Source organism: Bombina bombina, chromosome 4 (genome assembly GCF_027579735.1).
Source record: "Bombina bombina isolate aBomBom1 chromosome 4, aBomBom1.pri, whole genome shotgun sequence".
Lineage (NCBI taxonomy): Eukaryota > Metazoa > Chordata > Amphibia > Anura > Bombinatoridae > Bombina > Bombina bombina.
Genome location: NC_069502.1, coordinates 527,284,801 through 527,298,536, shown reverse-complemented (window position 1 = coordinate 527,298,536; position 13,736 = coordinate 527,284,801). Strand labels below are relative to the sequence as shown.

The window sequence follows — 13,736 nt, the reverse complement described above, 5'->3', positions numbered from 1 at the left end:
TGCACCAGCGTGAGCGTATTGCTTGCTGTATTCAGCGAGGTCTGGCGGACCTGATCCACAGTGTCGGATCAGGTCCGCTAGACTTTGATAAATTGGGGCCATAGAAACTAAGTGGAATTGGAAACTCCATAACTTTCAGAGATAAATTATAGGAGGAGAGAAAATAAATAATTAAATGTATTGCAAACTTTCTTTTCTACACATAGTTAAAGGGCCAGTTAACTTTCTTATCAATATTACATAATTCTGCATTATGTTCACAATTGCGTAACACTAAAGTAATGGTGAGTCCAAGCGTTTAACAAACACTAGGATTTACCATCACTAAAAATCAAGGGGAGTTTCAGTGATCAAATGTGTACAAAAGGGTGCTAAACTCACCCTTTCTGTGCTGTTGCACAGCGCTAAATTCAGCAGCTGCAGCCGCCCACTGCACAAAGATCTCCTTCAATAAGGTGCCGCTTGCATCTCTGAACCAATAGCCTTGCCTGTCAGCTGACAGGTTTCTGTATGCACGCACCGTTATTGGTTCAGAGGGGCAAGCAGCACCTCATTGGTAGAAGATCGTTGTGCCGTGGGCGGCTGCAGCTGCTGAATTTAGCGTTGTGCAACGGCACAGAAAGTGTGAGTTTAGCACCCTTTTTTACACGGTTGATGAATGAAACTCCCCTTGATTTTTAGTGATGGCAAATCCTAGCATTTGTTAAACACTTGGATTTACCATCACTTTAACCTAGCTGTGCTTCTGGAGTTTTCCACGCCTTAAAAAGTTCATAGACTATCTATCAAATGATACTATTTAAATTTTCTTAAAAGCTCTCAAATGTAAACGTTTGCTGTTATGTCAAAAAGCTTATTTTACCATGGGGTTTATTCTAATCCATTAAAACAGCCGTGTGAAGTGCTTTGCTTGGATTTTCACAGTGGTAAAACTCCAGGCTATTCTGTTCCTAGCAAAAACAGACTGCTAGATTACGAGTCTTGCGTTAGCCTTAAAAAGCAGCGTTGAGAGGTCCCAACGCTGCTTTTTAACGCCCGCTGGTATTACGAGTCTGGCAGGTACAGGTGCCCCGCTCACTTTTCTTCCGCGACTCGAGCATACCGGAAATCCCCTTACGTCAATTGCGTATCCTATCTTTTCAATGGGATTTTCCTAATGCCGGTATTACGAGTCTTGGAAGAAGTGAGCGGTAGACCCTCTCCTGTCAAGACTCCTACCGCATTTAAAAGTCAGTAGTTAAGAGTTTTATGGGCTAACGCCGTAACATAAAACTCTTAACTAAAGTGCTACAAAGTACTCTAATACCCATAAACTACCTATTAACCCCTAAACCGAGCCCCCCCCCCACATAGCAAACACTTAAATACATTTTTTAACCCCTAATCTGCCGAACCGGACATCGCTGCCACTTCAATAAATATATTAACACCTAAACCGCCACACTCCCACCTCGCAAACACTAGTTACATTTTATTAACCCCTAATCTGCCGTCCCTAACATCGCTGACACCTACCTACATTTATTAACCCCTAATCTGCCGCCCCCAACGTCGCCGCTACTATATTAAATGTATTAACCCCTAAACCTAAGTCTAAACCTAACCCTAACAAGCTCCTAACTTAAATATAATTTAAATAAAACGAAATAAAATTACTACAATTAAATAAATTATTCCTATTTAAAACTAAATACTTAACGATAAAATAAACCCTAAGATAGATACAATATAATTAATAATTACATTGCATCTAGCTTAAGTTTTATTTTTATTTTACAGGCAACTTTGTATTTATTTTAACTAGGTACAATAGTTATTAAATAGTTATTAACTATTTAATAACTACCTAGTTAAAATAAAGACAAATTTACCTGTAAAACAAATCCTAACCTAAATTACAATTACACCTAACACTAAACTATAATTAAAATAATTTCCTAAATTAACTACAATTAAATAAAATAAACTAAAGTACGAAAAAAAACACTAAATTACAGAAAAAAATAAAATAATTACAAGAATTTTAAACTAATTACACCTAATCTAATCCCCCTAATAAAATAAAAAAGCCCACATAAATAAAAAAAAAATCCTTACCCTATACTAAATTACAAATAGCCCTTAAAAGACCGACGACTTCCCGACAAATGACGGTTCCTTTAAATTACGTCATCCAAGATGGCGTCCCTTGAATTCCTATCAGCCAATTGGAATTAAGGCAGGAAAGATCCTATTGGCTGATGCAATCAGCCAATAGGATTGAGCTTGCATTCTATTGGCTGTTCCAATCAGCCAATAGAATGCAAGCTCAATCCTATTAACTGAGCTGATTACTTTGGGGCAATGCCCCGCAAAAGGCCCTTTTAAGGGCTATTTGTAATTTAGTATAGGGTAGGGATTTTTTTATTTTGGGGGGCTTTTTTATTTTATTAAGGGGATTAGATTAGGTGTAATTAGTTTAAAATTCTTTTATTATTTTTTGTATTTTAGATTTTGTTTTTTTTCGTACTTTAGTTTATTTAATTTAATTGTATTTATTTGTAGTTAGTTTAGGTAATTAATTTAATTATAGTGTAGTGTTAGGTGTAATTGTAACTTAGGTTAGGTTTTATTTTACAGGTAAATTTGTACTTATTTTATCTAGGTACTTAGTAAATAGTTAATAACTATTTAATAACTATTCTACCTAGTTAAAATAAATACAAAGTTGCTTATAAAATAAAAATAAATCCTAAAATAGCTACAATGTAACTATTAGTTATGTTGTAGCTATCTTATGGTTTATTTTACAGGTAAGTATTTAGTTTTAAATAGGAATAATTAATTTAATTGTAGTAATTTTATTTAGATTATTTTAAATTATATTTAAATTAGGAGGGGTTAGGGTTAGACTTAGGTTTAGAGTTTAATATATTTATTATAGTGGCGGCGACGTTGGGGGTGGCAGATTAGGGGTTAATAAGTGTAGGTAGGTGGTGGCGACATTGGGGGCGGCCGCGGCAGAGTAGGGGTTAATAAATAAAATGTAGGGTTCTGCGATGTTGGGGCAGCAGATTAGGGGTTCATTAGTATAATGTAGGTGGCGGCGGTGTCTGGAGCGGCAGATTAGGGGTTAATAATATAATGCAGGTGTCGGCGATGTCGGGGGCGGCAGATTAGGGGTTAATAAGTGTAAGATTAGGAGTGTTTAGACTCTGGGTTCATGTTAGGGTGTTAGGTGTAGAAATAAATTTGCTTTCCCCATAGGAATCAATGGGGCTGCGTTAGGAGGTGCTTTTGCAGGTGTTAGGTTTTTTTTTCAGCAGATTCTGCCCCATTGATTCCTATGGGGAAATCGTGCATGAGCATGTTTAGCCAGCTCACCGCAACTGTAAGCAGCGCTGGTATTACAGTGAGATGTGGAGCAAAATTTTGCTCTCCGCTCACTTTTTAGAGGCTAACGCCGGGTTGAAAAAAACCTGTAATATCAGCGTTGTCTGTAGGTGAGCGGTGAGCTGAAACTGCTCGTTAGCACCGCAACCCTGTTACCGCAAAACTCGTAATCTCGCTGAGAGAGAATACAGATGCCTAACAGGCATAGCCATAGGGGGCAGCACAGTGCATTTTAATGTAAATAAATATGTGATGAAAAGGGATATAAGATAGTTCATGCAAAAAAATAAAAGAAGATATTAATAAAAAAAAGTTTCCACAATAGTCTGTTGTAGTGTTGTACTGACAATTTTTGTGTGAGTTTTGGCCTATGTCAAGTAGTGTTTCTTGGATGTTTGCATGTCTTATTTTTAAATGATATAAAACCACCAGAGTTTAACATGAAATGTCACACAGCTAAATCTATTTTTTTGTTTAGCAAGCTGATTAAAAGTGTTTTTCAAGTTGATTATGAGTGTGTTTGTGCGCATGCTGTAACTTGCCTGACCATGGTGTCTGTGATGTAAATGACATAATGTATATGGTGTCAAAACTGGAAAACTTCCAATCATTATTCTAGAGTGTAGGGTCATAAAGTTTTAAGAAAAGCACTAGTCTGTACCAGGGACAGATCACCTGTCAAAGGACATCTTTACTCTGCCAATGTTGACTGTGACAGGCACATCTATGTGCATTTAAAGGGAGGATGGCACCTAAAACTACTGAATTATGAAGGTTTATAAGATAAAGCGATTTTTAATCAATTATCTCATTACAAATTGATTTAAAAGGACATTAAACACTAAATACATTTCATGCTCCACCCTCTTATAATGGGTGATGCCATTTTGGAACCTAGATTTTACTGCAAGCATCTGAAGGAGACTTGTACAAACATCTCAGCACTGGAATGCAGTAATAGCTATATTTCACCCATATGGCACCCATGAGAAGAGGGAGGTGGGGTATAACTTAAATCCTATGATTATAAAATGTATTTAGTGTTTAAAGGGATAGTAAAGTCCAAATTAAACTTTCATGATTCAGATTTACTTTTATCATAAAATTTGCTTTGTTCTGTTGTTATTCTTAGTTGAAAACTAAACCTAGGTAGGCTCGTACGCACGTGAAGTTATTTAAAGGGACATGAAACCCAAAAAAATTCTTTCATGATTCAGATAGAGATTAGAATTTTAAACAACTTTCTAATTTACTTCTATTATCTAATCTGTTTTATTCTCTTGGTATCATTTGTTGAAGGAGCAACAATGCACTAATGATTTCTAAATGAATACATGGAAGAGCCAATCACAATCGGTATATATATGCAGCCACCAATCAACAGCTAGAACATAGGTTCTCTGCTGCTCCTGAACTTGCCTAGATAAACCTTTCAGCAAAGGATAACAAGAGAAGGAAGCAAATTAAATAATTGAAGTAAATTGGTAAGCTGTTTGAAATTGTATTCTCTAACTGAATCATGAAAGAAACATTTTGGGTTTCATGTCCCTTTAAGTCAGCACTAATTGCCTGAAATCCAAGTCTGTCAAAAGATCTGAGATAAGGAGGCAGTCTGCAGAAGGATAGATACAAGGTAATAACAGAAGTAAAAAGTATATTAATATAACAGTGTTGGTTATTCAAAACTGGGGAATGGTAAATACAGGGATTATCTATCTTTCTAAACAATAACATTGTTTGGTGTTTATTATGCCCTAATGTCCTAATGTAAAAAAAAAAAAAAAAAAAAATCAAAATTTCAAATTTAGGAGCTAGCTTAGCAAGAATATTAAAGGGCCATGTTGAAACACTTGAAAGTGATAAAGCATAGCTGTAAAAAGCTGACTAGAAAATATCACCTGAACATCTCTATGTAAAAAAGAAAGATATTTTACCACAAAAGTTCCTCAGTAGCCACATCCCATTGTAAAGGACTTCTAAGCAGCAAATTAGTATGTCTGTCCCGGGACAGCTAAGGAAGTGAGCTTTCGTGCACACTCATCTTATTTCCCTATTCAGTTTAAGGAAGTTTTCTATGAAATCTCATAAAAGTTAAGTCAAATCTCATGAGATCACAGTAAAAGAGTTCATGACCTCAGCACTGTTGATGCTGATTGGTTGCTGTTCATTTCTTCCTTTTTTTTATAGTATAACTTTTTACACAGAACTTACTCTGCTGAGCTGAGGAAGTTGTGAGGTAAAGTATCTTCCTTTTTTACATAGAGATGCTCAGGTGATATTTTCCTGTCAGCTCTTTACAGTTATACTGCATTAGTTTCAAGTGATTTAGCATATGAGTATTATGTCCCTTTAAGGAAAAGAGATACATATTTTTTTGTGAACCAGCCAATGTAGTTTTCCACAGATATATGTTGAATATTATAAAAATGTAGGAAATTGACGTGAAAATGGTTCCTGGTATTTTCAAAGCTTTGAATAAATTGATTTTCAAATGTGCTTTAAAGGTACATAATAATGCATTACAAAGTTTTATTATTATACTACTGTGTACAACTAACTATGCATTTACCACCTGAAGAGAGGTTAAATAAACACATATGGCTAGATTACAAGTGGCACAGTATTTTTTTGTGTTAAGATTTTTGCACTATTCTGGTTGCGTTCGTATTATAAGTTAAAAAAAAAACGTATTTTGCCCTAGCCTTAACCCAAATAGTGCAAAAAACCTAACTTAAGTTTTTGCGTGCACAACAAAGCACATTCGCATTAGAAAATGAGAAATATTTACAGTAAGTACATAGTTAAAATCTTTATTCAAAATGAATATTGCATACATATGTATTATCATATATATATATACACACACACATCTAAATACATCTGTAGCCTGCCAATCTTTGAGCCCTTATAACATTTTTGTGCAATATTTTAATTAAATTTTTTGTATCATTGTTAATATGAATGTAAATGTACTTTGTAGTGTATTTTTTAAGTTTTTTGTGCAACTTTTTTGTTTCGGAAAACAGTTCACCACAGCTCTGAGATCGCGGTAAGAATTGAAGCGTAAAAGGGCAATTTTGCTCCACTTGTAATATCAGCGCAATGAAAATGGCTTGCAAAAGCATGATTGCGCTAGCTCAAACCTATTAGTGCCTCACTTGTAATGTAGCCTATAATTATGGTCCACTCTATAGCAGTAATGCACTTCTGCTCCTGAATGGGCATGGTCAGTGCCTAGAGTTATCACCAAACAGGTATTTTACCGACAGGATTGGTGTTTTTAAGGTTCAGGTCCATGTAGATAATAAAGAATGAATATACAAATAAAGGTCCTGTTATGCAGAAACATGCTATAAGTGTGTTGGAATCTAAAAGTGTAACAAATAATCATTTAAAATCAGCCCTGGTAGCTTTAGGTTTGACTCATGCTTTATAATTATCTATGTAAATCTATATCTGATTAGCACAGCCAGTAACAACCCTAATACTTCTGAACACATCTGATAAGCAAATCAGGAGTGGCATATAATGCCTTGTCAGCAGTCACTGGTTGTATCTAGTGAGGAGTAGAAGTGCATTCAGGGGCGGACTGACCTGTTGTGCAACCGGTTGCCTATCACCCATCCGAATCCTTGATGTGAAATAGAAAAGCTAATTTCTACTTTACATTGATCTGACAGTGACCATTCAAACAATGTCACTATCAGATGTCAATGTTTTCCACATCTGCAGTGTTTACTGTGGCAGCCATATTCAAATCCCTAGGGCTGTTGTCATTCTGCCCATGAGTGCATTAATACCCCAGAGCAGACTATAACTATGTATATTTAGACGCACACAGTAGAGCAATAATGAATTCTAAAGTGCATCACAGCATTTTACAATTTTCCTGTTGTATCCATTTAACCTTTTGGCTACCAGAAAGAGTAACAATGGGACAAAAACCCATTTTTGAGATAATGAGGCTAAAGGGTTAATTAAATGGAAGACAGCATCAGCATCACAATATTATTTCCAATATTTTTGTGTGACTTTTTCTTTTCTTTTTCTTTCCAGAGAGCATTGTAATACATCAACTGCGTATGAACACTAGATGAAAAGCGATGGAAACAAGTCTACTGAATCCAAGATTGTCAGATAATTGCTGAAATTCACACTGTGACAATATTATTGCTGATCTTTATACTACTGACACCATAATATGTTTCCTTTGTGGAAATATGTTGGCCGTGGTTTGCTTTAATAACGTCATAGAAAGGGAGTGCTATTTTATACGATTTTTGGTTGGTCCGATACTTTGTAGAAATGTTTCTTTGTAAGATTCTTAACTTATTTGTCAACTGTTTAGAAAATGATATTCATATCAGTTAGTGTATATTTTACACTATATATGGCAGCAATCAAGTGTACCATCCAGTGTGGGTGAAACTATGTGGTTGAGAAATATACTTTTAAAGTTCATATCACACGTAAATGTCATATTTTGTTCAGAGCAGATTTAAAATGTAAAAAAGAAAAAGGTGCGTGCAGTGGTACATTAAATTATTTTCTACTCAGGATGGGGCAGCAGAAAATGAAGTATCGGAAAAAATAAGGGTTTTTTTGTGTGATTTTTTAGAAGCCTCTAATACAATACAATACAATTCTATGTACCAGTCTCCAGTTGCCATACTATTATAATAAATTATTTATATAGAGCAGGCAGGTATGTACAAAACTAAACAGAAGATGAGTACTGCAGAAGAGAGCTGCATTACTGTTACTGGAGACAAATAACACTGTGTTATGTTCATGTCCTGTGGTGAAGTTATGGGATTGTTACTTAAAGGGACACTGAACCCATTTTTTTTCCGTAATTCAGATAGAGCATGCAATTTTAAGCAACTTTCTAATTTACTCCTATTATCAAATTTTCTTAATTCTCTTGGTATGTATATTTGAAAAGCAAGAATGTAAGTTTAGATGCCGGCCCATTTTTGGTGAACAACCTGGGTTGTCCTTGCTGATTGGACAGCACCAATAAACAAGTGCTGTCCATTGTCCTGAACCAAAAATGTGCTGGCTCCTTAGCTTAGATGCCTTCTCTTTCAAATAAAGATAGCAAGAGAATGAAGAAAAATTGATAATAGGAGTAAATTAGAAAGTTGCTTAAAATTGCATGCTCTATCTGAATCATGAAAGAAACAAATTTGGGTTCAGTGTCCCTTTAAAGAAAAAATCAGCATCACTTTAAACTGTAGTTTTAAAAAACATATACAAAATATACGATAGATTTAATGATCAAAAACTATATCCAGAGTATGCACCGATTCATAGTTAGTAAAATTAAAGTGTAAGCTGTGCCACTTACTTTCAGTTTAAAGAAATCACATTCGGCTAGATTACGAGTCTTGCGTTAGCCTTAAAAAGCAGCGTTGAGAGGTCCCAACGCTGCTTTTTAACACCCGCTGGTATTACGAGTCTGGCAGGTACAGGTGTACCGCTTACTTTTATTCCGCGACTCGAGCTTACGTCAATTGTGTATCCTATCTTTTCAATAGGACTTGCATAACGCCGGTATTACGAGTCTTGGAGAAAGTGAGCAGTAGACCCTCTCCTGTCAATACTCCTACCGCATTTAAAAGTCAGTAGTTAAGAGTTTTATGGGCTAACACCGTAACATAAAACTCTTAACTAAAGTGCTAAAAAGTACACTAACACCCATAAACTACCTATTAACCCCTAAACGGAGGCCCCCCCACACATCTCAAACACTTAAATAAAGTTTTTAACCCCTAATCTGCCGACCGGACATCGCTGCCACTTTAATAAATATATTAACCCGTAAACCGCTGCTCTCCCGCCTCGCAAACACTAGTTACATTTTATTAACCCCTAATCTGCCGTCCCTAACATCGCCAAAACACCTACCTACATTTATTAACCCCTAATCTGCCGCCCCCAACGTCGCCACTACTATATTAAATTTATAAACCCCTAAACCTAAGTCTAACTCTAAGTCTAACCCCCCCAACTTAAATATAATTTAAATAAAATGAAATAAAATTACTATAATTAACTAAATTATTCCTATTTAAAACTAAATACTTACCTATAAAATAAACCCTAAGCTAGCTACAATATAACTAATAGTTACATTGTATCTAGCTTAGGGTTTATTTTACAGGCAAGTTTGTATTTATTTTTACTAGGTATAATAGTTATTAAATAGTTATTAACTATTTAATAACTACCTTGCTAAAATAAATACAAAAGTGCCTGTAAAATAAATCCTAACCTAAATTACAATTACACCTAACACTACACTATCATTAAATTAATTTACTAAATTACCTACAATTAAATAAAATAAACTAAAGTACGAAAAAAAAACCCCACTAAATTACAGAAAAAAATAAAATAATTACAAGAATTTTAAACTAATTACACCTAATCCAATCCCCCTAATAAAATAAAAAAGCTGCCCAAAATAATATAAATCCCTACCCTATACTAAATTACAAATAGCCCTTAAAAGGGCTTTTTGCGGGGCATTGCCCCAAAGTAATCAGCTCTTTTACCTGTAAAAAAAAATACAATACCCCCCGACATTAAAACCCACCACCCACACACCCAACCCTACTCTAAAACCCACCCAATCCCCCCTTAATAAAACCTAACACTACCCCCTTGAAGATCACCCTACCCTGAGACGTCTTCACCCAGCTGGGCACAAGTGGTCCTCCAGAGGGGCAGAAGTCTTCATCCGATCCGGGCAGAAGACGACCTCCAGATGGGCACAAGTCTTCATCCAGGCGGCATCTTCTATCTTCATCCATCCGGAGTGGAGCAGCGAATGGGATTGAACTTCAATCTTATTGGCTGATTGCATCAGCCAATAGGATTTTCCTACCATAATTCCGATTGGCTGATAGAAACCTATCAGCCAATCAGAATTCAAGGGACGCCATCTTGGATGACGTTGTTTAAAGGAACCGTCATTCGTCGTGTAGTCATCGGTCTGGATGGATGCTCCGCGTCGGCTGGCTTCAAGATGGAATCGCTCCGCACCAGATGGATGAAGATAGAAGATGCCGTCTGGATGAAGACTTCTGCCCGTCTTGAGATCCTCTTCTGCCCGGATCAGATGAAGACTTCTGCCCCTCTGGAGGACCACTTGTGCCCGGCTGGGTGAAGATGTCTCACGGTAGAGTGATCTTCAAGGGGGTAGTGTTAGGTTTTATTAAGGGGGGAGTGGGTGGGTTTTAAAGTAGGGTTGGGTGTGTGGGTGGTGGGTTTTAATGTTGGGGGGGTATTGTATTTTCTTTTACAGGTAAAAGAGCTGATTACTTTGGGGCAATGCCCCGCAAAAAGCCCTTGTAAGGGCTATTTGTAATTTAGTATAGGGTAGGGATTTTTATTATTTTGGGGGGCTTTTTTAATTTATTAGGGGGATCAGATTAGGTGTAATTAGTTTAAAATTCTTGTAATTATTTTATTTTTTTCTGTAATTTAGTGTTTTTTTCATACTTTAGTTTATTTTATTTAATTGTAGTTAATTTAATGATAGTGTAGTGTTAGGTGTAATTGTAATTTAGGTTAGGATTTATTTTACAGGTACTTTTGTATTTATTTTAGCTAGGTAGCTATTAAATAGTTAATAACTATTTACTAACTATTCTACCTAGTTAAAATAAATACAAACTTGCCTGTAAAATAAAAGTAAACCCTAAGCTAGCTAAAATGTAACTATTAGTTATATTGTAGCTAGCTTAGGGTTTATTTTACAGGTAAGTATTTAGTTTCAAATAGGATTAATTTATTTAATTGTAGTAATTTGTTTTGTTTTATTTAAATTATATTTAAGTTAGGGGGGTTAGGGTTAGGTTTAGACTTAGGTTTAGGGGTTAATAAATTTAATATAGTAGCGTCGACGATGGGGCGGCAGATTAGGGGTTAATAATTGTAGGTAGGTTGCGGCGACATTTGGGGTGGGAGATTAGGGGTTAATAAATCAAAAGTAGGTGTCTGCGATGTTGGGAGCAGCAGATTAGGGGTTCATAGGGATAATGTAGGTGGCGGCGGTGTCCGGAGCGGCAGATTAGGGGTTAATAATATAATGTAGGTGTCAGCGATGTCGGGGGCGGCAGATTAGGGGTTAATAAGTGTAAGATTAGGGGTGTTTAGACTCGGGGTTCATGTTAGGGTATTAGGTGTAGACATAACTTTTGTTTCCCCATAGGAATCAATGGGGCTGCGTTAGGAGCTGAACGCTGCTTTTTTGCAGGTGTTAGGTTTTTTACAACCGATTTTGCCCCATTGATTCCTATGGGTAAATCGTGCATGAGCACGTTTTGCCAGCTCACCGCTACCGTAACCAGCGCTGGTATTGAAGCGAGATGTGGAGCTAAATTTTGCTCTCCGCTCACCTTTTTGCGGCTAAAGCCGGGTTTAAAAAAACCTGTAATACCAGCGCTGTCTTAAGTGAGCAGAGAAAAAAAAAATGCTCGTTAGCAACGCACCCTTGTTACCGCAAAACTCGTAATCTCGGTGATTGTTTTTTATGCACGTCAATAGGAGCATTTCAAAGTGAGATACATTTGGAATTAAAAATCTAAACTCCAAGCTTTGTATAAAGCCCCATTACATTCTCATGGCTTGTGGGAGCTTTTCTGTCCACCAGCAAACACAATGTGAGCCCTTCCTATCAGTGAGAGGGTATTAATACTCCACCTGAGTGTAAGATCCCCTTCTGATGTAAACTAATGCTTACATTTATTTATGTATCTAACTGGCTTACTGCTAGGCTTTGTGATTTCTGTATCACTTTAAAGGGATATGAAACCCTCCAAAAATGTTTTGTATTATCAAATTAGCTTTGTTCCCATGATATTCTGTGTTTAAGAGATACCTAGGTAGGCATCTGGAGCACTACATGACAGGAAAAAGTGCTGCCATCTAGTGCTCTGGCAAATGGATAACATTCTTGCAAAGCTGCTGCCATATAGTGCTCCAGACTAGTGCATGCTCATGAGCTTGCTTTTGAACAAAATATACCAAAAGAACAAAGAAAATTTGATAATATATGTAAATGAGAAATATGCTAATAATTGTATGCTCTATCTTAAAGGGACACTGAACCCAGATTTTTTCTTTCGTGATTCAGATAGAGCATGCAATGTTAAGCAACTTTCTAATTTACTCCTATTATCAAATTTTCTTAATTCTCTTGGTATCTTTATTTGAAATGCAAGAATGTAAGTTTAGATGCCGGCCCATTTTTGGTGAATAACTTGGGTTATTCTTGCTGATTGGTGGATACATTTATCCACCAATAAAAAGTGCTCTCCAGGGTCCTGAACCAAAAAAGAAGATTAGATGCCTTCTTTTTCAAATAAAGATAGCAAGTGAATGAAGAAAAATTGATAATAGGAGTAAATTTGAAAGTTGCTTAAAATTGCATGCTCTATCTGAATCATGAAAGAAAAAATTTGGGTTCAGTGTCCCTTTAATCATAAAAGAAACATTTTGGGTTTCATGTCCCTTTAATGCTTGGAAGACTGCAGAAAAATGCTGTGACTATTATCCATTTAAAGGGACATGAAAGTCAAGATTAAATGTCATGATTCCAATAGAGCATATCGTTTAACCCCTTAACGACAGTGTCACAAGGGTTTTTCAGGGCTGTAACAGCGTGAGTCTCACAGATACAAGACTTTGCTATTTCTGCGTGCCGCACGGCTTGAGGAATGTAGAAATATTGCAGGCTTGTCTCTGTTGGTAAGGGAATGTCAGTAAGATAGTTATCAATTTACTTCTGTTAATTATTATATTTATTTCTCTTTGTATCTTTTGTTAATAAGTAAAGTAGAAAGTTGTTTAAGATTGCATGCTCTATCTGAAAAATAAAACAAAAAATGAGGTTTCATATCCCTTTAATATCTTTGAAGTTGAGATCTTCTTCAACAACAATTTTAAAATGCACTGCTGCTTCAGTCTCAATGTTGTTGTTTTACAGTGGTGTGTTGCTTATTTGTTTTGTCCAGGCTATTCAAAGAAAATGTCATTTTCTTAGCACTAAGTTACTGCTATGGTTTTGAGTAAAAAGACAAAGCTAACAGATAACGTTTAGAGACTAAGTTCACATAAAATGCAAAGAATGACGGTTCATCTTTTCTTTTTTTATAAAAATGTTTATTGTTTTCACAGATGAAAAGCAATTCTTGTGATTTTCTTTGACTTTAAATTCAGTTTGTAGATGTACATGAGAGCCTGATCCAAGTGCCAAATGTGTTACACTCGAACAACACAAAGTTTTGTCATCAATGGTGATAAACTGTCTAATTTCTCTGTGAGAGAATTCAGTCCTTTTAAAGCACAGAGTA

At 35.9% G+C, this 13,736-nt stretch overlaps 1 protein-coding gene across 3 annotated transcripts in view; it reads left to right on the top strand.

The window, feature by feature from the left end:
* Positions 1-7,876, top strand: part of FILIP1 (filamin A interacting protein 1) — a 387,512-nt gene extending 379,636 nt beyond the window's left edge. For all 3 annotated transcript variants that reach the window (XM_053710450.1, XM_053710451.1, XM_053710449.1), the window contains exon 7: positions 7,429-7,876. Coding sequence is in view for 1 of the 3 variants with exons in the window: in XM_053710451.1 (XP_053566426.1) it covers positions 7,429-7,469 (41 nt within the window). In the remaining 2 variants the exon portion in view is untranslated. The remainder of the gene's footprint in view (positions 1-7,428) is intronic.
* The last annotated feature ends 5,860 nt before the right edge of the window (positions 7,877-13,736 follow it).